This window comes from Gopherus evgoodei, chromosome 12 (assembly GCF_007399415.2).
Source record: "Gopherus evgoodei ecotype Sinaloan lineage chromosome 12, rGopEvg1_v1.p, whole genome shotgun sequence".
Taxonomy (NCBI): domain Eukaryota; kingdom Metazoa; phylum Chordata; order Testudines; family Testudinidae; genus Gopherus; species Gopherus evgoodei.
The window spans coordinates 38,401,346-38,425,526 of record NC_044333.1 but is presented as its reverse complement, the minus strand read 5'-3'; the positions used below and the strand labels follow the sequence as shown (position 1 = coordinate 38,425,526).

The 24,181-nt window shown below is 41.9% G+C and overlaps 1 protein-coding gene across 3 annotated transcripts; it reads left to right on the top strand.

Moving 5' to 3' along the window:
* The first annotated feature begins 874 nt into the window (after positions 1-874).
* On the top strand, positions 875-20,516 carry CA5A (carbonic anhydrase 5A). 3 transcript variants are annotated; one of them, XM_030581742.1, is made up of 7 exons: positions 875-1,013; positions 4,235-4,432; positions 10,180-10,298; positions 13,872-13,967; positions 14,115-14,177; positions 16,207-16,362; positions 18,349-20,516. In XM_030581742.1, the coding sequence occupies exons 1-7, from the start codon at positions 875-877 to the stop codon at positions 18,526-18,528; spliced, it is 951 nt and encodes a 316-aa protein (XP_030437602.1). In that variant the 3' UTR covers positions 18,529-20,516. The 3 variants fall into 3 exon arrangements, with proteins under 3 accessions (XP_030437602.1, XP_030437605.1, XP_030437604.1); XM_030581745.1 differs by lacking the exon at positions 875-1,013 and adding an exon at positions 1,051-1,837; XM_030581744.1 differs by lacking the exon at positions 875-1,013 and adding an exon at positions 1,858-2,827.
* The last annotated feature ends 3,665 nt before the right edge of the window (positions 20,517-24,181 follow it).

Here is a 24,181-nt window from a genome sequence, read left to right as displayed (position 1 = left end):
ACAGACAGAGGGGCCATATAGACTGGCACAGACAATGAGAGTGTAAGGGCCGGGGCAGGACAGACAGACAGAGGGGCCATATAGACTGGCACAGACAATGAGAGTGTAAGGACCAGGGCAGGACAGACAGACAGAGGGGCCATATAGACTGGCACAGACAATGAGAGTGTAAGGGCCGGGGCAGGACAGACAGACAGAGGGGCCATATAGACTGGCACAGACAATGAGAGTGTAAGGGCCGGGGCAGGACAGACAGACAGAGGGGCCATATAGACTGGCACAGACAATGAGAGTGTAAGGACCAGGGCAGGACAGACAGACAGAGGGGCCATATAGACTGGCACAGACAATGAGAGTGTAAGGGCCGGGGCAGGACAGACAGACAGAGGGGCCATATAGACTGGCACAGACAAGGAGAGTGTAAGGGCCGGGGCAGGACGGACAGACAGAGGGGCCATATAGACTGGCACAGACAATGAGTGTAACGGCCGGGGCAGGACGGACAATCTAGCGCCAGGCCCAGGGGAGGCAGAGAGGCCTAAGGACAGGCCCAGACAGGAAGACTCGGAGAGGCGAGAGGCGGGAGGCCGGGCGGGGAGACAGACCGTCGCGAGCTCCCACCCAGGGCCCCGAGGCTGCCGGCTGCTGTCCGCCCTGGGCTCTGCAGCCAGGCGGGCGCGGCGGAGGGCGGGGCCGGCTGAGGCGAAGGCAGGGCCAGGGCCAGGCCCCGCGGAGCCGGCGGCTGCTCCGGGATTGGCGGAGGGCGGGGCCGGCTGAGGCGAAGGCAGGGCCAGGGCCAGGGCCAGGCCCCGCGGAGCCGGCGGCTGCTCCGGAATTGGCGGAGGGCGGACGCGGCGCTGTGGGCCCCGCGGAGATGCCGTTGCAGCTGCTGCGAAGGGCCCTGGCGGCCTCGGCCCAGCGCCTCCGCCCGCCCGCCGCCCCCTGCACCGAGCCGCGGGGGGCGAGACGCTGCAGCCTGGCCGCCTGCTCCTCCTTCCGCCTCCGCGACGCCCGTGAGTCCGACCCCCGGCCCCTGCGGCGGCTCCCCCGGGCCATCCGCCACAGAGCCCTCACCCCCCCCCCCGGCCCGGGATAGGCTCTCCTCGGGGACCCCGTTCCCCGGGATATTCCCCCGGGACGGGACCCCCCTCGAGAAACCCTGCACCCGTTCCTCGGTAACCCCCCGGCAGCCTGCCCCAGCCTCTCCCTACCTGGGCACCCAGCACCTCTTATCCCCCGGAAACCTCCAGGCTCCCTGAACCGGGGCAGCCCCTGCATCCCGTCCCCTCCCTTGGGGACTCCAGGGCACCCTAGGCACTGCCCTACACCCAGGGTGGATGCATTCAGCCTCGCTCCTGGCGGTCTCTCACTCCCCCCATCAGATCCCGATGCAGGGGCAGGCTCAGTCCCTTGTAAACAACATTCTTCTCCTTCACAACTGGTCTGGTTTCGTTACTAAAAACTCCTGGTTTTGTTACTAAAAACTCCTGGTTTTCGGCATAACTGCTCTTCTCCACTCCTCTGTCAGGCTATTCGTTTTTAAAAAGGAAATCCTCCAACTTTTAATTAGTTTGGCTTCCTGTCTTTACACAAGATTGGTTCTCAAACTTATTGCAAGAGACCATTTTTGAGAGGAAAAAATTGCCAGTCCATCAACCATGTGTTAATATGCAATTTTAATGCGTGTGCCACCAGTTCATCACAATTCTATGAACAGTTGCGTCTTAAGTGTTAATATAGATGCATTGTGATCAGTTTGGCACAAGAGTTAATTGATAGCAGAAGACAAGTCATAATCTTCAGCTGGACTGTCACATAGTTTGAGTCCTTCCAGCTAGTAAGTACTGTCACATCCTTTCTTGCTATCCCAAACCAGTGCGAAAGATCTTCTTTAACATCACCACTTTGTCTGTCTCTGTTTAATTTTAAATTTACATTTGCAGTTCCACATTTTTTGATAGACTGCCTGTTCTTCAAAAGTTACATTAAAAGTTGCTGAGATTTACAGCAGCTTGTTAATTACACTTTCCTGATTACAGTGTCCAGAAACAGTGTTAACAATAATAGGAGACAAATATGTGCATTTCCTCTAGAGGTGAGGTCCTGATTGGGCGCTGACTGACATATAAGTGAGCTGCAGTGCTGCAAGCTTCCTCAGGAGCAGTGACCTTCAGCGTGCCTAGATTCATGTTGAGGGGCTGGAGGGAAAATGGTTTAGTCACCTGTCATGTGAATGGTCTGTTACAATATTTAACCTTTCCTTTCACATAAAAGAAAATGAGGCTGGTAAATTTGTACAAATTCTTTTAATAAAATAGCTGAGCCCATCTCACTTCAAAGATTTTTATGGTAAATTTTCAGACCAATTGGTAGATGACCAGAAATTTGTCGGTGGACCTTCAGTAGTTCACTGACTACCAGAATCGCTGCCCGTTAGTCATTTAGCACCCCCGACTTCCCAGATCCAGGCAAGTTTTGTCAGCCTCCTGATTCTCATTTCCTTACATGAGTTGAATATGATTCTCTGGAAGTTGAGTACATGCATAGGTCCCAATCCTGCAAGTTGCTCTGCATAGGCAGTTAGTGGGGCTCCTTGCAGGCACAAAGATCTGTCTTTTATTCCACCTTGCGAGATCAGTGGTGATACTGTAATAAGTGCTTTAGAAGTGCTTAATAGGGATCCATTACCAGCCATGTGCAGCATAAACAGAGAAGTGTGATGGGAAAAGACCCAATTTTTATGGAGCCTTCCAAAGAATATTCTTGTTCTGAACTGGCAGTTCACCTGCTGCGTCTGGAGCTGCGCTGATGTCAGTTGGTCATACCAGTACATAAGTAGGCTTGGCAGAATTCAAATTTTTTTCTGTGATAATTTTTTTCAATTTTTAACTTTATTTTGACAGTTGTGGGAGATGGGGGTAGGGCACTGCTGACCGTGGGGCTGCAGGGGGCTCCCTGTGCAGCGGAGGGGCCCAAAACACTGAGGCGCAAGGTGTGGGGGAGGCTTCAGAAGTCCTGGCCTGGCAGAGCAGAGACCCTGGGGAGGATAGTAAGGAAGATGACAAGCCATGGCTGCGAGGGAGGTCAACGTGCTGCTGAAGAGTTCCTGCCCAGAATTGGCTCCACACTCGTGGATGGTGATTGCAGACCTGCTGAGGGCTCCCTGCATGGCCACAGGCCTGGTGACACAAGATCCATACAGGCACAAAATGTGGGGCATGGCAGAGACCTCTGGCCAGGACCGCAAGGAGGAGGATGATTTGTTGGCCACGGGGCCACCCCTTTGTTCTATGGTTTCTGCCTGGGGACAGGCATTCAGCAGCATGGTGACCTTCCCCACTCCTGGGGACGATGACAACGACAATGGCTCCTTGCAGTTCTGGCTCAGGAGAATCAATGCTCCACCTGGCTAGGACCACAGCCTTCCCCTCATCTTGTGCCTGCAGGGATAGGGTGTCACCCGCCCCACTTAACTTGCTCAACCGCCAGCCGGCAGTGTGGGAGCCATTCTCTGGCAGGAACTGTTCTGCAGCAGGATGGCCTCTCCCACAGCTGGGGCTCATCCTCTGTACAGTCCTAACCAGGGGTTTCTGCTGCACTGGGCCAGGCCAAACACAGCCTCCCCCCACACCTTAATCCTGCAAGGAAAGGCCGTTACCAGCCCCGAGGAAGAATAGCTCTGTAATTCCGCTTTCATGGACCTGCTCACTCACTCCTGTAACAGCAGGACTACAGAGGGCTCCCTGCAGATATGCTGATTGTTACTGACTTTTTATTTTTTTTTTATGGTCAATTTTACTATGTCAGCTGAAATCCATGTTTTATTGATAGTTATAAATTAAAATTGAATCCTGCTGTGCCTATACATAAGCAAAAATAAAGTAACATGACACAGCTCTATATTAACTAAGTAGCGAAACAGAAGACCTATGTACATTTGTTGACAATTGAGGAAAAATCTATCCCTGACAAATGAGAGAAAACAAAATTGCTTTGAATAGCTTTATTATTGTGACAGACACAGCTGTGAAGCAAGTTACTAAACTTCCCTGGGTAAATCTGAGTCATGCAAGTGGAATGTACTGTTTTCTTTATTTTCTTGTAGACAAGCTGATGTGAATCTAGCCTTTGAAAGTCATATTCTGAGGCACTTTCTGTTGCCAAAAAAATATAACGTATTCTGTCATAAATGCTGTACAACACATTAGGGACTGATTCTGGGTTCTGCTTCTAGTGCATCCGCTTTGGCAGAGCGAGCTTTCCGTTTCTGGGGGTACTCGGCAGTCTCCAATCAACATCCAGTGGAGAGACAGTGTTTATGACCCTCACCTGAAGCCCCTGAAAATCCACTATGACCCAACCACATGTCTCTATATCTGGAACAATGGGTACTCGTTCCAGGTTGAATTTGACGATTCTGCAGACAAATCAGGTAAGGAGTGCAACAAGATCAGGTTGATGTGTTATTTCCATCTGCAGCTGAAAAATCCTGTCCATGCCATACTATAAGATCTGTCTCTCTCTCTCAGTAAGAATCAGAAAACAAAGGCTGAAAACCAATTTATAGTATAATCATCTTCTAAAGAAGGTGATTTTTCTCCCCCTTTTACAGAACAGCTTTTCTCTAAGCAAGGATTCACTGTAATCAGTATCTCAGTGCATTGGTTCTGCACAAGCTCCACCGAAGCCCTGTATTAAGGGTTTAAGTTGTGTATTGTGCAAACCTTCTACACTTGTTGCACAAGCCTTTATGTCCTTCCTGTTGATTTTACCTCATTCTCTTTTTTAGGTAGTGCTTGCGTGTGTGTACTGGATTTAAAATTGTAATTCTGGAATTAAACATTAATGAAATAATCGGCTGTTTATCTGTTTGTGTTAACATAAAAGTAATGCATTTGAAATAATCAGCCAGCGAGGTGCACATTCCTTTTTGAAGAGTACATTGTTCTGGTAGAACTATTTAATCTGAGTAAACTCTTGAGGGAAAATAAATAATGCTGATTTGATAATGTGGTAAGCAAATACATGTGATCAGGTTGCTTTAAAAAAATCTCCAAGCTCTACCTATAGATAACAGCTAAATGCTTTATCTCTGCCAGATACATTTTTTAATTTGGACTGCAAATTCAAGTGAGTTTAAATTCAAGATATTACTGCTAAACTCAAGGTTTTTCATCCTTGATTCTCTTAAAATCTATTTGACAAAAGCATATTAGTGCAGTTTTCTATTACAATTAGGTATGTATAGAATATTTAGTAACATCTATGAAGTAGTAGCAGTTGGTCACATATATTAGATAGCATTTGATTCACCCTAGTTAGCCAAACTGTCAATGTGGAAAGATAATATTTAGAGTTGGATGAGTTCAGACCTTCCCAATTAGAAACACAGGTGGTCTGGGATGAGTATTTATGCAGTGCAGGAAAGGCTTGACTCTTTCATGGGACAAGAGCAAAATGCGTCTGAACATCTCTAGCTTAGGAGGTTCACAGTTTTAATACTTCTATCAGAAAAACTCTGGGGAAGGTGTCTCAGTGCTGTATTCGTAAACATCTTGTTTCTGTGATACCAACACTTTTATTTTGGATGATGTTTGAAGAGGGATTGAGAAAACATCTTATAAAAGAGATCCATTATTGTGGCTTCTTCATAGAACGTTGGATCCCCAGGTTAACAAGAAAAGGAAGATTAACAAGTCCTGAAGTTGCTTATAAGCAAGTAACATTTGCCCAAATAATAGTATTATGGAGTGGAAACTGTCCCTGTTCTCACTTATTACAAGCACAGAAACAGATCTCTTGATGGAGGGAAGTGTGGGAATTCTATTTATCCAGTCATTCTGAGCCATTATTTCCCCTCAAAATTTATTGTCAAGCACCTGGCTGCCCCTCCTTATTGTCATGAACATTTGTGCTTTGCACTTCTGTTGCTATTAGCAGAGATTTGCAAGTGTTAACACCTCATGTCACTTGATGATGATCGCTCCCTTTCTTCTGTCTTTCGGAACAGAAGATCCTAATGTCACTCCCAAACTGATTGTGCATATTAAAACATCTCCTTCTGGCCAAATTGCAATGCCTGTCATGTAACTACTTTGTGTGTAGACCTCATTTGCTACAACTTCTGTACACCATTTCTGAAACCCCTGTGCTTTTCCAGGTTCCTCTTTGAAGTTATAACAACCCGTGTCACTGACTGTTTTGCTAATTTAATATTGTATATTAATCCATTATCCAGGTGTATATAGAACAAGGAAATCGTGCAATAGCACATTCATGTTTTTAAAGGGTAGTGTGTAATTGTATTAGTGTGCTAATTACAGTGGAGCAGTCTAGGATAATTGCACTATTTAGAAGCAGCACAAGCTCATTAGCCACCGTATTGTACTGTACAAGCCTGTTCTGCTTTTACTTTGACAGAGATTTTCTTTTATATGCCTTTCAACTTTCTAAACTTCTCCCTCTCTTTCCCCCACAGTCTGCTTTCACTCTCTTATTCCTCCTCTATCTTTGGCTTCTCTTTCTGCTTTGTCTTCCTCCCAGCTTCTATCACTCAACTGCAAGAGAGATAGGTGAAAGCAACATGGATAAAATGCAGTGGAGTTGAAAAATAAGATTAAAAATGTTGAAGAAAAGTACAAAATGATGAAAAGAGAAGGGCATATCCAAGGTAAACAGAAATGCTGAACTCCTGAGCTGAGACAAAAACATGACACTTGCAAAAGGAGATTAGCCCTGCCATTGGGTGCTTTAGACAAGCAGAACAGGAGACTGAAGAGAGCAAGGGGAAAAAGGGGTGTGGGAAAGGTATGTAATGTACTGGTTATTTATATGCACCACTGCCATCTACTGGATGGAAATGGACTTGTAACATTGCTAAGTTTAAAGAACAGCTCTGTGTAAGCTTGAAAGCTTGTCTCTCTCACCAACAGAAATTGGTCTAGCAAAAGATATTATCTCACTCACCTTGTCTTTTTAGGTTTAAAAAAAAAAGTTTCAGACAAGCTGCTGCTACTTTTTTTTGTTTTTAAAGAGGGAGTCCCTTTAAAGTATGGTGTTGTGAAACCAATCAGCATTGTTGTAGGCCATGAAAAACCAAAAAGTGTCAGTGACTGGAAAGAGATTGTAAACCCTGTTTATTATCTTTGTCTATCACGTGTCATAAGGGTCTGATTTCACAAATAGACATGCTTGTGAGTAACTTTATTTACATGAGTAACCTGTGTAGGTGAGTGGGGCTATTCCCATGAGTCTTGAGTTATGGTGACCAGACAGGAAGTGTGAAAAATCAGGACAGGGGTGGGGGGTAATAGGAGCCTATATAAGAAAAAGACCTAAAAATCATGACTGTCCCTATAAAATTGGAACATCTGGTCACTCTAGTCTGAGTATTCATGGATTCACATGTACAAATAGGATCAGGTGTGGAGGTCATTATAGGAATGGGGTCTTAATTCCCTGCCCCCCCAGTGCTCTCTCATTATACTTACTTTGCTTTACTGTCTCCTTTGAACCTGTTTAAAAAATGAAGAAAGAAAGCTTTAATGTATTTTAAAACTAATATTCAGTTTTTCACTGATGCAAAGAAATAGCTGAGATAACTAGTCATGGGGTGTTAGATGAGCTAAATGTCAAGTTGTACATCTTGGTGCTATACTGCTCCATTAACAAATAATTGGAATTTTACAGTGTGAGTGGAAGTTTGGGGCAAATGCATGAAATTTTTCTAAGAAAGACATGGCTCCATCAGCTGTTTTCAAGTATCTTTCCTTTAGCCAGGAGGTGAACAAATCACTGTCTCTGTTAGTAATAACACCCTTGTATTATATAGGGTCTGAAGTCAGTGACAAAATTCCCATTGGCTTCCATGCTGGAGGATCAGGACCATAGTCCTTTTATTCCCACCTTTTCCCCCGATCCCAGTGGTGTACAGAGGTGAGCAAGTGTTAGCATCCCTATTATGCACATGAAGAAACTGAGGAGCAGGGAGGAGAAGTGACGTGCCAGTGATCATATAGCCAGTCTTTGGCACAAATGAGTCATATGACTCCTGGTCTGCATTCTGACCTCTGGAGTTGCTTCCTCCTGCATATAGAAAGGTTCCTGGGGGAGTCTTGCATAGGCAAGATTTTGCTCCGATAAGTAAGTACACCTACTTTGGAAGGCCAAGGCCAAGGTGTTGACTACTAGCGGTAACTATGCCCAGTGGCTTGTGATGGGATGTTAGATGAGGTGGGATCTGAGTTACTACAGATAATTCTTTCCTGGGTGTCTGGCTGGTGAGTCTTGCCCACATGCTCAGGGTTTAGCTGATCGCCATATTTGGGGTTGGGAAGGAATTTTCCTCCAGAACAGATTGGCAGAATCCCTGGGAGTTTTCGCTTTCCTCTGCAGCGTGGGGCATGGGTCACTTGTTGGAAGGTTTTCTGCACCTTGAAGTCTTTAAGCCATGATTTGAGGACCTCAGTGACTCAGATACAGGTTTGATACAGGAGTGGGTGGGTGAGATTCTGTGGCCTGCGTTGTGCAGGAGATTAGACTAGATGATCATAATGGTCCCTTCTGACCTTCAAGTCTATGATTCTATGTTAGGTTGGTTTAACTACAGCTGGAAAAGCAACATTGTCTAGTGGACTTAACGTGGAACTAAAAGCCAAGAATAGCTGAGTTCTAATCCAAGCTCTGACTCTCAGCTGCTCTGTCTTTTAGCGACTTGCCTAAAGTTCTCAAATATGCTGAACTTTCATGACTCCAACTGAGGTCAGTGGATGATGTGGGGTTGTGGTACTCGCGAAAAGCAGGCCCAAGGTGTTACAGATTGGACAACCAAAATCATTGGTCACTTCTGATAATTTAGGCCTTAATCCCTCCACCTTAGTTTTCTCCTCTGAAAAGAATTAATTCCCCTCTTTCCAAGAGTGCGGTTAGAATTAATTACTCTATATAGTGGTTTGATATAAAATAGTAATTCTGTACTATGTATTTAACATCAGTAAATCAGTTTGTAAAGCACATAACAATGTTAGTTAATAGTCCGTTATATGTAATTGGTACTAGTAGTTTAGAAGGTGCTATGATCTAGTGACTAGCAAAAAGGGATTTAGAACCAGGAGGATCCTGTGTTTTTAATCTGGAGTGACCCTGTGGATCATTCCCACCAGGAAAAACGGTAAACATCAGGAGTTCATTCAAAACCAGATACATAATTTGAGTTTTGGTGAGTATACCAATTACAAAAAGTCTAATGCCTGCTTAAACTAAATTATGAGTTGCTATTTTAATAATTTAATAAATATGAGACTAGGAAGGATTACATTCTATTATGACTTAGGCCAATTCAAAATATCACATGTAAATAATACAGTCTAACTTCTACAAACTTTGGATTTTTGCACATATGCAGACAGTGTTTAGACACTTCCTGATCAGCATCCAAATAGTTTTCAACATACAAAATATCAGCATATTTTACAGGCATTTTGGAAATAGTTGAGTGTTGGACTGATGCTCTAAAACGTGTCAGTCACAGTTCTTGCAGAGTCACATTTTCTAAACTTCTGTAACATTTAAAGAAGATTTAAGATCGTATGCTTGCCAAAATATACTAATTGTATTCGTACAGTTAGAATAAGACTTTGGAGGATATTTGTGGTTTGTATTATCATCTGAGAAATTCCAGTATCTTCTACAGTTCCAGGTTTCATTGATCATGTCATAGATGGAGAAACTATTTTTGTCTTTGAATCCTGATGCTGTAAATATTCAGTGACAACCCACTGAACCGCTTCTGATGCACCTGCTCAGAGAAGGTGTTACATATAGTCACCATGACTCTGCCAGACAAATCCTGATTGAACTTGTAAAAATTCTTTCCCTTGCAGGGAGTTGGGTGAGGAAGCTTTGTTTACTCTATAAAATGGGAAGTCATAAATTAACTTTAGCTTGAGTTCATCTGTGAGCTAATTAAAGTCACACCTTTGCCCCAAGCAATTTTGTTTAGATGCTTTAGTGAATTGAGCTGTAAAGTTAGCTAAGGGGAGAACATTAATGTAAAGCTGTTGCTGGGTAAATACAATGCAAGGAGAGAAGAAAGCTGTATTATTTTCACATGTCACTGAGGCAGTTCTAAATCAGTTATCAGCTATATGTAACTGTTGTTCTTTTCTTTTTTTTCCCCAGTAATTATGGGAGGACCCTTGGAAAACCATTACAGGCTAAAGCAGTTTCACTTCCACTGGGGAGCCATAAATGAATGGGGTTCAGAGCACATGGTTGACAGCAAAGTCTACCCAGCAGAGGTATGGGGAGGAATGCTGAACAGTACTCCTATCTGATATTTGCACAAGCAGGAGGCTAGAACTCAGTGATTCCAGCCCTAATCCTGGCTAGAAAGCTAGTATGAAGCTGTGGTCGATGTACAGAACTGCTGCTTACCAGTAATGGTCAGTCCTAGTTAGCAGCAAAGTTCAGCCATTGTCCTATTAATAAGATGAGAGCTGCCATACATTCCAGAAAAGCACGTGGTCCTAAAATTGGTTGTTGGCTGCTTGAATGAAAATTCCAGTAACACTTTTTTTCTGGTATATGGCACTCTTTGAATGCAGACAATGAAGTCCACAGAATGAGCCCTTGGCATGCAGTAAAACATCACTGCTGTTACTATCCATGCTGCTTGGGATGGCAGGACTGTGTCTCTGCCCAAATCGTGTTACTCTCTTTTAGGGGAAAGGGTAGAAGGGAAAATCGAGCGGATGAGACTAAGACCAGGTCTACACTAGAAAAGCTTTACCCATTCAACGATGATGGTTGAGAATTATATTTTTTAACCGATAGTTATACTGGTATGAACTCTGTTGTGGATGTAGTTATACTTGTGTAAAGGTGCTTTACGCTGGTAGAGCTTATTTTGCTTCTCAGACTAAATCAATTATAACTGAGGCTGCAAGTACGGATTCCGTGACTTTCTGTGGCCCCCGTGACTTCCGCAGTGGGTGGTGCGCCTGGCCCATGGGCAGCTCAGGCAGCCCCTGCGCCAGTTGCACCAGCTGCTGCTGGGGCAGTCTTGGGCCATCATGCCCCCCTCCTCCCAACAGCAGCAGGAGTTTGAGTGTGGGAGAAGGTTGGGACATAGGACGGGGTGAGGCGGGCTCTGGGTGGCGCTTACCTCGGAGGGCTCCCTGGGAGCGGCAATATCCCCCTCCCTCAACTCCTAGGCAGAGATGTGGCCAGGCAGCTCTGTGCGCAGCCTCCGCCTTCAGGCACTGCCTCCGCAGCTCCCTTTCACTGCGATTCCCGGCCAATGGAAGCTATGAAGCTGGCGCTTCGGGCGGGGGCAATGTGCAGAGCTGCCTGGCCACCCTCCACCTAGGAGCTGAGCAAGGGGGATGTCCCCACTTCTGGGGAGGCATGGAGCCAGGTAGGGAGCCTGCTGTCCCCCACCCCCCAACAACAGTGGGGATGCTGGGCCACGTTTCCCCCAGCACCTGCAGCGCCCCTGGGCCACCTCCTCCCCCAAGATTTAGTCAGGTGTATATAGTAGAAGTCATGGACAGGTCACAGGCCGTGAATTTTTGTTTACTGCTTGTGACCTATCCATGACTTTTACTAAAAATAGCCATGAATAAAACATAGCCTTAACTATAACTCTGTCACAGAGCGGCTGGCCCTTTAAGGGGAATTTGGCCCAGTGCTGGGTAGATTGATTTAAATCACTAGTTTTAAATGTGTTTTGCATTGAACTTCCTAGTTATTTTCCTAGATAAAGGTTGATTCTCATTAGTTAGTGAACATTAATATGTTGTTTGCAACTAAATACAACCTTTACACTGAATTTGGTGCTGTTTTTTGCTAACCAGGAGGATGCAGTGTACCTATACCCATTTATTTAAGTAGTTATATAGCTTAACTTACATTTATTCAGACTCATAATTTTTATGTTTTGTTTTGGTAGAAAATGTAAGTGGTGCATTTCTTATTTACTAAATGATCAATTTTTTACCTGTGATTTGTGTCAAGCTCCATTTGGATGGAAATTCAAATTCAATTAAAAATATACAAAAAGAGCATTTTAATCTTTTCTTAAATAAAAGTGCTTGATACATAAGAAAAAAGTTGATCAAAACATGCTTTGCATTTAAGATTGATATTAAACAAAGGCCGTATTATCTATAGTTAATGAATTAAACTGATTGTTTCTGGTCAGCATATCCTTCAAGATTTTAGAACTACTAGACCCTATCCTCTCTCAGCTAGTTTTTGTTTATAGAATGGAAGAGAAAAACAAGCTTTTCTGCTTTTACAACTCCCAATTGGCTTCTTAACTTTGTATGAGATAGTCATTGAACTGAATTAGATGAACAAACTGAAATGTAAAAATCTCTGCACCTGCAGAAGAGGTTACTGCTGTCAAAAGCTGGTTTAGCACTTCAGCAAACTCTGATTACAGGTAGGTAGCCAGTGACTTCCTCCAGTTCAGTGGTTTGACTTTCTTTAAAAGTTGGCAGCAGGTATATACTGTTTAATATTATTATTTTTATTTAATTTAGATTATTTGAAACGTGTACATTTAGGCCTTAGTATTGGTTGTCACTTTCAAATTTAATTTTAATTTGAAAACGTAAGCCTGTGTTTAAATAAAAATGTTTGATTTAAATTTAAAAAAATCAGATTTTTGTCATCAATTTTTATCAACCCTGAACCGGCCTCACCTGTGATGGATCAGCTACCTGCCACCTGAGACTGATCAGGTAGAGATCAATAAAAGGCAGCAGGTGGCTCAGTTGGGTGTATAGGATGGGACGGAATAGTAAGGATCCTTCAGGAAATCATGGGTTAGTGGAGAAGGGATAATTATATTGAATGTTCTTATTCGGAAGGGCCTGAACCAGACTCTGGGCATGGTGTCAGTCATTCCTGTGCTGAGTGGACAAGCCAGCAGCCTACAAACTGATATAAACACTTTTATACTAACATAACTGGATCCACCATGAGTGGGGCAGGGTTTGGCTGCTTTAACTATACCAGCATAGTTCAAGCAGTACTACTTTCTAGTGTAGACAAGTCTTAAGATAAGAGAACAGTGAATAAAGGAGGTGGAACTAGGGGAGAAAATACCCATTAGGCTCAGAGAGGAAAGTGTGACAGATGTGAAAATAATTTTCTTTTTATGCGACGAAAATGGAGATAGACTTGAAAATGGTTTTTTCCTCCTCTTTCTTCCCCTCCCCGCCCCCCGTTGATGATGCCATAGTGGTGTCTGCTTATTTGTTTGGTAGTGTGAGATTTATTAAAAACCAGACTATGAATAAGATGTCAAATTAACCTCCTTATAGAGAGCTAGCACAAGGGGTATCGCTACTTAAGTTCCTTATTGAGAAGGCTTACATGGCACTTTAAAGTTGTGCAGATAGGTCTTGTGCTGGGCTGGCTCTTCACTTGGGATGGATTTAACCCTAGGAGAGCTGTCTGTTCTATATCTCTCATCTCTTTCTTATAATGAGGGAAAGTTTCCATTTGATTTTTAAAGACACAAAGGGGAGCTAGGTGCCTAATGCAGCTAACTTACTTCTGCACCTTTGAATAACCCTCTTATCATCTGTCACTCACAAACAAAATCAGTCTTCTGTGAAATGAAAAGTATGGGGCTACGGTTAGTTCTTTTGTTTAAAAAAAGCAGCTAAGAACCAAATACTAGTTTCAAGTATATTTTTTAGTTTCTCATTTTGTGGCTTTTGATTTTTAAGGTAGCTGCTGTACATCTCAAATTGTCAAAGGCGAAATGTAGGACAAAAACCAGGAGAAACTTCATTTGTTTTGATTCTATTTGTCTGTCTTGTGTATGTGTGTGAAACTGTCATTCACTTGTATTTCAGCTGCATTTAGTACACTGGAATCCTGTCACGTCCACAAGTTTTGAAGAAGCTATCATGGAGAATAATGGTTTGGTTGTCATAGGAGTATTTTTGAAGGTAAATGGTTACTGCATCTGTAGTGATGCATTTTATATGTAATTTTTTAAAATTAAAATATATAGACTTTTTTTATTCAACTTCTTGTGGTGGGTATTTCTGTAATGTGTGCTTGATGACTTACACATTTATATCTGTGTAATGCAGCTGGGAGCTCATCATGCAGGACTACAGAAGTTAGTAGATGCGTTACCAGCAGTTAAACACAAGGTAATACATATTTTTAAATGGAATGTTTAAATATTCCAATGCATATCTCCATCCTTATTGTTAGTGAGTCTATCAACATGCAGAATATTTCGATAGTATCAAGTCACTAATAAATTCTTTATTACTGTCATTGATGTGGGGAGGTGGGAACTGGACTGAGGTTAAGGAATTTTGAAACGATAGGGAAAGTTGTTGGATTCAAGTAGAGAAAACCACTAACATTTTAGATGTACTTTATGTGATCACTTTCCAATCTGCTTGAATCAAGAAAAGCATTTTCCTTACCTGGAGGCTGAGGAGCTCTGATACAAAGCCAAACTACTAAAAAATTTCCACATAGTAACTAAAAGCCAATTTTTTCAGAGAATCACTCAGTGCTGTAAAGAGAGATAGTCAATGGTTACTGTCTGTGATATTAGATTTTCTGGTATCCGTTATTTTTCTACTGGGTACATTTGTTAATAAAAGCCTACAGTCAAGATTTCTTATATGAGTATAACTTTCAAGTCTCTGCAGCCCCTATTTTCACAGTCAGGAAGCTGATATTAAGGGTGATTTTTATTAAGCAGGTATGTTTCCAGTCCTGCAGAGATTGGTTCTTGGCTTTATGTGGTTATACATTTTATCAGTGACCTCCTTGATTCCCTGATATAGTGCAGTGATCCAGTGTAGCACGTTGCTAGCTATGCCTTTCCAGCTTGCAGTGTCGACATTGAAAGTTTTCCAGTCCCTCTTGCAAATGTCCTTGAACCTGAACCTACATTGACCCATGCCTGAACTGCCTCCGAGAGTACTGAAAAGCTATCAACCCAGTGACTTGCAATCACTCTTAGAACATAAGAACGTCTATACTGAGTCAGACCAAAGGTCCATCTAGCCCAGGATCCTGTCTTCCGACAGTGGCCAATGCCAGGTGCCCCAGAGAGAATGTAAAAAACAGGTAATGATCAGCTGATCCACCTCCTGTTGCCCACTCCCATCTTCTGGCAAACAGGGATTAGGAACACCATCCCTGCCCATCCTGGTCAATAGCCATTGATGGACCTATCCTCCATGAATTTATCTAGTTCTTTTTTTAACCTTCTTATAGTCTTGGCTTTCACAACATTCTCTGGCAAGGAGTTCCACAGGTTGACTGTTTATTGTTGGAAGAAATGCTTCCTTTTGTTTTGTTTTAAAACTACAGTTTATTAATTTCATTTGGTGACCCCCAGTTCTTTCGTTATGAGAAGGAGTAAATAACATTTCCTTATTTACTTTCTCCACACCAGTCTTGATTTTATAGACCTTTATCATATCCCCGCTGAGGCATCTCTTTTCCAAGATGAAAAGTCACAGTCTTATTAATCTCTCTTCATCTTTTCCTGTAATAAACCCTCATATATATATATATATATTTTATGCCATGAAAGCCCCTCTAAATAAATGTTGACCGAGCCTGCTCAGAGAGAACTTCCAGTGCATCGAAAAGAACACTGTACAGCAACAGCCAGCACATCCCTTGGTCCGCACCGCTTCTCGCAGCCTCATTGGCCTGGAGCGGCGAACTGCGGCCAGTGGGAGCCATGATAGGCCGAACCGGCAGACACGGCAGGTAAACAAACCGGCCTGGCCCATCAGGGTGCTTACCCTGGCGAGCCACAAGCCAAAGGTTGCCGACCCCTGTCCTACAAAATTCTCAACTCTGAGTGGAAACACATTCAGCATATAAAACTGAAATAATCTTGGGCCAACATTTAAAAAAAATAGACATTTATTTTTAGGTACCCAAGTAAGTGGCCTGATTTCCAAAAGGCTGAACATTCTGCACCTTTAATTGAAGTCAAAGTACACTCAGGACTTTTGAAAGTGGACTTAAGTGCTTAACCTTTTTTTTATGGTTGCTCAATAATAATATTGACAGCATTAAATTGATAATAACTACTGTATTGTTCCTAATCTTATCACTTATCTTATTTTCAAATATATCCTCTAGGCCTTTTTTGTTAGAGGTTAAAATATTTAATACATGAATTTTCTTGCACTCTAGGACACAATTGTTGAGTTTGATGTCTTTGATCCCTCCTGCTTGATGCCATCATGCCCAGATTATTGGACCTATGATGGATCTTTGACCACTCCACCACTTACTGAATCTGTCACCTGGATTATTAAGAAGACACCAATAGAAGTTGATCAAAATCAGGTATTTATCATGCTAATAGTTTGCTTTTAAATAAAGATGGTTTATTCCTTCTGGGATAGAGGGGGAAAGAAATGCTCCACAGAAAGAGAAGTTACTTACCAGGAAGGTGGAGGACATAGAGATTGCCACCTGGCCCAAGGTCTGTCTAGTCTAGTCTAGTCTAACCTGTGTCTGACAGAGATCAGAATCTTATGCTTCAGAGTAAGGTGTAAGAACCTCACAGTAGCAGATGTGGGATAATCTGCTCCACAAATAGGGTTCATCCTGATCTAAGAGATTGGCTTAAACATGACGTTTAATAGCTCTTCAAAAATATTTTGATAGCGTTAACTATCCAGAGAAACATCTTATCCTTTTTGGAGTCTTGCTAAATCTTGGCCTCAGTGTCTTCTGGTGTCAGTGAGCGTTGGCTATACATGTTCATGGTTGTGGAATCCAGGCATTTGTATTATAGACTTCCAGAATCTTCTACAGAGCGCTGGGGACACACACCCTCTTTTCCCTTCCCCTTGTGCAAGGTTCCAAGGATATATTTTAAAAAAAGAGGAGAGTCCCTAATTGCTTTTTGGTTCCTTTTGACTGCTGAGGGTGCTGCGAGCTCAAAGCTTATCAGCTTTTTTTAATGCCCTTTTGGGAGATAGATTTGTTTATAGTTGATTAGAGTGGCAGTCAGCTTTTTCTTAAGAAAAAGAAAAAAAAAAAAGAGGAAGGAAGGGTGCCCACAAGTGGACTATTTAGAGGCCACCTCAAATAGGAACTTAGCAGTTTTAGGTTGATATTTATACTTAGTGCTCTAACGTTCATCCAGTTCTTGTCACTGTGTATCCCTGCTGCTCTTAATTCTAGTGCCTCATGTTGCCAGTTTAATACTGCTCTTTGGCTTAAAATACAGGTGGAGAAGTTCCAAACTGACAGAAGAGGCACAGAGATTAGGAGCAGCAAGAGGCTAAAATTACAGTTCTCGCTGGCACTCCTCAGTATTCTCCAACCATCCAGGAAAACACGCATCAAGAATGGCCAATTATTGTGACATTAAAGTGATTGTTTCAGATCTAGGGAAAATGTGCCATTTGAATGACACATGATCTGATCTGACAATTCCTCTTAGTTTAGGAGGCACCGAAGGCAAATTCATTCATTTTCACCAAGTTATTGAGGGGTTTACAATGACAAATGCAAGACTGACAATTCCCAGTAAAAGCTCCATGGGACATTAATGTCCAACAATAAATTCAGAGATTCCAAATTGTTAAGAATAGGAGTATAGATGGGCATATGGCTTTATTTTACACAAAGGGGAATGCAAGAGTTAGAGTGGCTTGAAAGGAAGAGAAAGGTATAACAGAGCAAAGAAGAAAACTTTAATTTGAGGTATAGTGTGTTCTGTTTTTCAATTCAGACTCTTCTGTACTGTGTCTTTCCTTTCTCTCCCTAAAAATCCCATCCCTTCTGATAGAGAACAGGTCACTGCAGTTCCCTTATGGGCTTTAAAGAAACTATGCTAAAAACCTCATCTGCTTAATGCCTGGGTTTTGACAGCTAGCAGCAACACGTGACTGTTGCTGAAACTTATGTTTCCCATGCATCAACGTGTGTGTCTGAATTAGGAGAACAGACTTTGCAGGCAGGATGTAATCTAAGAATGATGAAGTACAGAAAGATTTATATAAAGGTGGTGCATATGCAACCCATGAATACTCAGGACTCATCACTGTCTCGGGATTGGCAAGAAGTTAAAGGTGAATAAAGACGTCATTCACCTGAAGATGACAGATGATTGGCAGTTCATATCTTGTATTGATATAGTTCAGAACATGATCTTTATCAGCCGGTGGTGAAGATATGCTGCAAGTTAATGCCAAAACCTCTCAGTACTTGAGTTTAGTGCGAGCTCTGATAGTTTCCAAACCTGAGTGATCCTGTATTCCTTTTACTCCAGTTGTTCTGACTGTTCAGTCACTCATATTCACTATTTGTCATTCCCAGCTTGAGGAGTTTCGGATGCTGCTCTTTACCTCAGCTGGGGAGGAGGAAAAGAGGATGGTAGACAACTTCCGCCCGCTTCAGCCACTGATGAATCGGACCGTCCGTTCATCCTTCCGAAACCACCACCTATTGAACATTGAAACAAGATCCAGCGAACTTGCCCACCAACATAGCCCATAGGATAGCCTAAAAAGAGACCGCACATGTTACATTATCTCAAAGTTACTAACAGACATTTTATTTTTAAAAATTCTGTATGTAGTGTGTGTGTGTACACTATAGAATTTCATGGTCAGTCATTTAAAGGGATTTGGGGGTTACTGCTTGGCATTTACCTTCAGTGGGTCAGCGTTTCTATAAAAGTACAAACTTATTTTTTACCAAACTTCTAAAGCAAATAGCAATAACTCATAGCATGTATCAGGAGTTATTTTGAGAATTTAAGGCAAAATAAGAGAGTGAGGTTTCACCGCCCTATCCCATGTCATAGTTAGTTTGTGTCTCATGAAACGCTTTTGCTTAAAAACTTGTTTTCAAACTAATAACCCCATTAGAGCAACACTAGCAGATTGGGGCACAAAAAGAAGTCTCTCATAGATAATAGATCATGTCCACTGTAGGATTACTTTGGGAGAGGAGGGGAAAACAGCTTTCTGTAGGCAAAAAGAAAATGGATACACTTTGTAAAGATTGAAAACGGTTTCTTGAGGAATGTGGCACTTATCCTAAAGTATAGTCCAGAGGGTCTTCTTTTTATCTACCTCTGCTAGCAATGGTTTTCTCCATATTCATCGTGTTTCACTTACTTTGTATGTTTTACTTTGTTTAATGTCCGTCATGTAGGTGAAATTTGTGTACAAATGGCTAAGTAACTCTTCTTTTCTGATGGAAAGGAAGTCTATCTTTAGACCTTAGAAGTGATATGGAGTAGATTTATTTAAGTCATTTTGGAGAACAAAAGAGAAATCTTGACCTTAGCTAGTAAATGGGAAAGACTCCAATAACTGAGGTCACTCAGTGTGAGAGAGATCAGTACATTAGCCCTTCAATGCTAGATTTTGAGCCTTATGACATGTTTGCATATTTGGTTGGAAAACACTGTGGGGTGGGGTGGAGGGGCAGGAGACTCAGTTTATTTTGAGTGTAGGCTTTTCCTAGCTCATTTGAGTGCCTTATTGTTGTCCATGCTTCCTTCATTAACTCTGCCTTTAGCTGATTGCCTTTTTGCCTTGAGAATGACATTTTCCCATCTGCCTTAAGGTGTGGTTCTATTCTAAAATGCAACTGTGTGTAAATGGCTATTCTCGTTCCCTAGATCTGCTCTCCTGTGTGTAGTCAGATCAGATCTGCGCACTGAAGCGATACAGATAGGTTTTCACATCTGTTAGCCCTTCAGAGCCCCCCCAGCCTAGGTGGGATTGAGCTGGATTCTATTCCTTCTTTTGCATCATCAACAGAACGCTTTATTAACTTTCAATCACTTGTAACTGAAAACAGTGGCTGGCACAGATGTGACTCTTGGAGATGAGGTGAAGTTAGCTGGACTCACAGCTAGGAAAAGTGAGACACGATGGATGAGGTAATATCTTTTATTGGACCAACTTCTGTTGGTGATTGAAACACTTTTGAGCTACAACAACCGCTCATCGGGTCTGGGAAAGGTACTCAGAGTTTGTTTCTTTCACTAACAGAAGTTGGTCCAATAAAAGATATTCCCTCACCCATCTTGTCTCTCTCGTGTCCTAGGACCAACACTGCTACAACAACAGTGCGAACAAGTTAGGAAAAGCATCATTTTGTTCTTTAAACTGAGCATATTTGACCTGGATTCATTGAAAGTGAACATGAAGCTCAGCAATGCCATTTCTACGTCTACTTTTCAGAGTGGAACCACACTTGAAGATGGCAGTAACTCTGAATCAGTCACTGAAAGGTATCTTTTATACCTTCCTAGACCACGGCCACTCTTCCAGTAAGGGAGTGATATTTAAACTGTTAGAAATTGCTAACTATGGTATTCTGTAATCTTAATAATGCTGCTTTTACATTTAAAGGCTAGTGATGACTAGGATTCTATAAGTAAATAAATCTTAAGAACAGCCACACTGGGTCAGACCAAGGGTCCATCTAGCCCAGTATCCCATCTTCTGACAGTGGCCAATGCCAGGTGCCCCAGAGGGAATGAACAGAACAGGTAATCATCAAGTGATCCATTACCTGTTGCCCATTCCCAGCTTCTGGCAAACAGGCTAGCGATGCCATCCCTGCCCTTCCTGGCTAATAGTCATTGATGCACCTATCCTCCATGAGTTTATCTAGTTCTTTTTTGAATGTATCTTAAATGTATCTGAAATATTCACATGGGTATAGTGGGGAAAAGTGATTGTAAAATGGTTCCTTCTGGTAGAAAAACTGTGTGACTGTTACTTTGAAGTAAGTAGGAACCCCACAATCGCCTTTGTAAGTTATTTTTCTGACTAGTTACTGATTTACAGTTGTTGGTGTTTTTTTAAGTCACTGACAGTGGAATGGATTTTGCAGGTTTTAGATAATTTCATACCCAGGACTTAAGCATTTTAGCTTCCTTGATGAGTTATCAGCAAGTTCTTGTTCTCTTTTGATTTGCAAAGATTATTTCACTAGTTGATAGAGCTTTCATGATACACATAGATGCAAAATATGTTTTGTTCTTTGGGGGCTATCGTAAACATGTGCACACATACCAGTTATACAGATGATAAGCTGCAGTCAGGAGGTACATTTCAGTTAGATATTCTACACTCTGATGAAGATAAAATATCTGGAAACAGATTCAGTATTAAAGACTTTTGTTATATTTTCTTAGCACAATAAACAAGATTTGTACAGGGATTTTTCTGTTAGTTTCACTACAACTTGTGTCTGCATCGGTGTTTACATGTTCATATGGTTTTGTGTGTCTGTGGCAAGAAAAGAATATAAATTACACGGTAAATTGTCACATGTTCATGCAATTAGCAGAAGCTTGACTTTTATTTTGTACATGTATGGTGATTGTATCAGCCTTGCAAACTTATATTCACCCCGAAAGAGTTGTTCTTTTAGGAGCAGCAAGTGGGACATCAGCCTTTCTCCTCATTTCTCCATCATCATGGTAAAAAGCAAATGATTTGATATGTTAGCTAATAGTGGGTAATTACATTTCATCATGACTTTGCAAGCTTGCATTAAGTCTGACAGATGTCCACATAGTTATCTTAAGGCTTAACTTACTTTAGATGGCACAGTGTAGAGGGGTGTGAATATATAATTCTATTCTGACTTGTATGATGACCGTTTTCAGTATTTAATACAGCTGTAATGAAAAGTTTCCACATTTTTTGGAAATGTGCAGCTTATACTCCTAGGAACTAGTGGACAAGGGGACTTCTATGCACTAATTTACTGCAGGGTAAAAGTGACCTTGGAGTTGGTGATATTGAGATAGGGAAGGCTGAGATGAGGATCGTAACTGCAGGGCAGTACCTGTCAAGTCTTACTGTCACACTTTTGCCAGTAAGAGCAAACTCAGCACAGGGAGTATTATTGTGAGTTAAGTATCACTCTGATTAAAAACCTAGCTGTTTGGTGGCTTCATAATGTTAGAATGTATTTGCAACAAAATATTTACTACATTCCAGAATTCTCAGGCCACTATTCAATCTGTGATTGACTTATATTATACTTGAGCTGCATTGTTTTTTACCTCAAGTCTTGGCAAAAAGAATCCTTCTTGCCTTGAAATTCATACCTGTATGGGAGATTATCTTGATCTCTCAAAAGTCTGCTTGCTACCAGAGTACTGGAATTTAATTATTCGTGTCAAGGGACCTTTTTTTCCTGGTAATCCTAGGTGTTGATAAAGTACCTAACATTGTAGTGGTTTTCCTTCTTTAATCTTCATATTTGTTGTCAAGCTTGAAAGCCTTCATTTTTAACCTTATGTTCCTCATTATCTGTACTTAACTTAATACTTGGCAGTTATTGCATTGTGTATTTTTAACATATGTATAAATATATCCTATGCTCATAATTATTATTTACTTATAGAATCATCTGGTAACATGGGATATTTTATTTATTCTCCTGGGATAAATGCATTTATTCTTAGTTACCTGATATAAAGAAATTCTTAGCTGCTGTATTTTTAGAAAATATTCAACTAGTACATATATACACAATAAAATAATACAACAGAATCTGCATGTGTATTTGTGTAACTAAGGTTCATTGTCCTCTTGAGCTGTGAGAAACTAGGACTGTACATTTTGAATATCCATTTACTCTACTATTTCATTCAACACTTAGAATTAGACATGACCTAAAGAAACGGTCAGCTAAGTTCCTTTAATATTGCATATTTGTTTAACACTGAACATAATTAAGCATTATTGCTATAGCTCATAATTTCCTGACCTTCATGTTTTGTGTTTTGCAGTTTTCTTTATATGCAGTGGTGTTGTAGACATGTCAGTCCCAGGATATTAGAGAGACAAGGAGGGTGAGGTGATATCTTTTATTGGACCAACTTGTGTTGGTAAGAGACCCAAGCGTTCAAGCTGACACAGAGCTCTTCTTCAGGTCTGACAAATGTACTCACAGTATCACAGCTAAATACGAGGTGGAACAGGTTTGTTTAGTATAAGTAGTTACACATTTCAAAGGACCATTGAAGGTGAAATGCCCTATTAACACCTCTCCAGCCAGAAAAGAGAAAAAAATGGGGAAAGGGAGGTTAGTTTGTTATACACCATAAATCCAACGTCTCTGTTCAGTCCATGATTTTTAGTGGCTAGCAGAGTTATGAATTTAAATTCCCAGGCTCATCTTTTGAAGGTGGTGTGCAGGTTTCCTTTGATGATAAGGATGGAGAGATCAGGTATAGAGTGTTTGCTTTAGGAAAAGTGTTCACCCACAGGTGACTATTTTTGTCTTTGATCACTTTCCTGTGTGAGTTCATTTGAGAGCATAGTGCTTGTCTGGTTTAACTCACATAGAGGCTATTGGATGAGCTACCCCACGTGTTGTGATTGGCATGTGTAGGAACCATGTGTGTACTATGGAGTGTTGATCACTGTAGCAGTGGAGATAAGTTTTAAGGTTTTGCATCTGTTGTTCTGGAAGGGTCTGGTGGTGCTTTGAGGTGGTCGGGGAGTTTGCTTTTGATGATGAGGGTGGCGAGGTTGGGGGATTGTGTAAAGTCCAGAAGACGTGGTTCAGGAAGATTTTTCAGGTTGGGATCCCCATCAAGTATGGGTTGTAATTGTTTGACATAGCCTGTATGAGCTCCAGTGTGGGATGGTAGGTGACAACTAGAGCTGTGCAGTCAGAGGGGATTTTATTTCTGAATTGAAGCAAGTTCTCAGGATATTTGGGTGGCCCGTTCCATAATGGGATCTACTTCTCTGGTGGAGTGTCCTTGTTTGGTGAAGGTGGTTTTAACTGTATTAAGGCGTATATCCTGGACTTCCTTCTCTGAGCATATTCTGTGGTATCTAAGTGCCTGACTGAGTGTGTTTGTGGTGGTTACTGGATCAGTACAGGTAGGTGTGATGATGTGCGATTTCTTATTTATCATTATCTGTAAGGTTCCCTTGTTGAAGCTGATCATGGTATGGGACACAGATGCTGGTGTGGGAGTGTTCTGGAGAGAGTTTAATAGATGAGTGGTGGTAGTTGAAGTTGTGAAGGAAATCTAGGAGGAAGTTTAGGTCGGCTGTCCAGAGGACTTCAATATCATCAATACATCTCCAGTATATCATTGGTTTTGTGGTGCATTTGTCCAGATGCAGTTCTTATGTCACTTTCATAAGGC

Bases quoted from the DNA above. Each gene is read 5' to 3' on its own strand.
- CA5A (XM_030581742.1), top strand. From the start codon at position 875: ATGCCGTTGCAGCTGCTGCGAAGGGCCCTGGCGGCCTCGGCCCAGCGC. The intron at 4,433-10,179 runs GTAAGGAGTGCA...TTTTTTCCCCAG, and splicing joins CGATTCTGCAGACAAATCAG to TAATTATGGGAGGACCCTTG. The intron at 14,178-16,206 runs GTAATACATATT...CTTGCACTCTAG, and splicing joins TACCAGCAGTTAAACACAAG to GACACAATTGTTGAGTTTGA.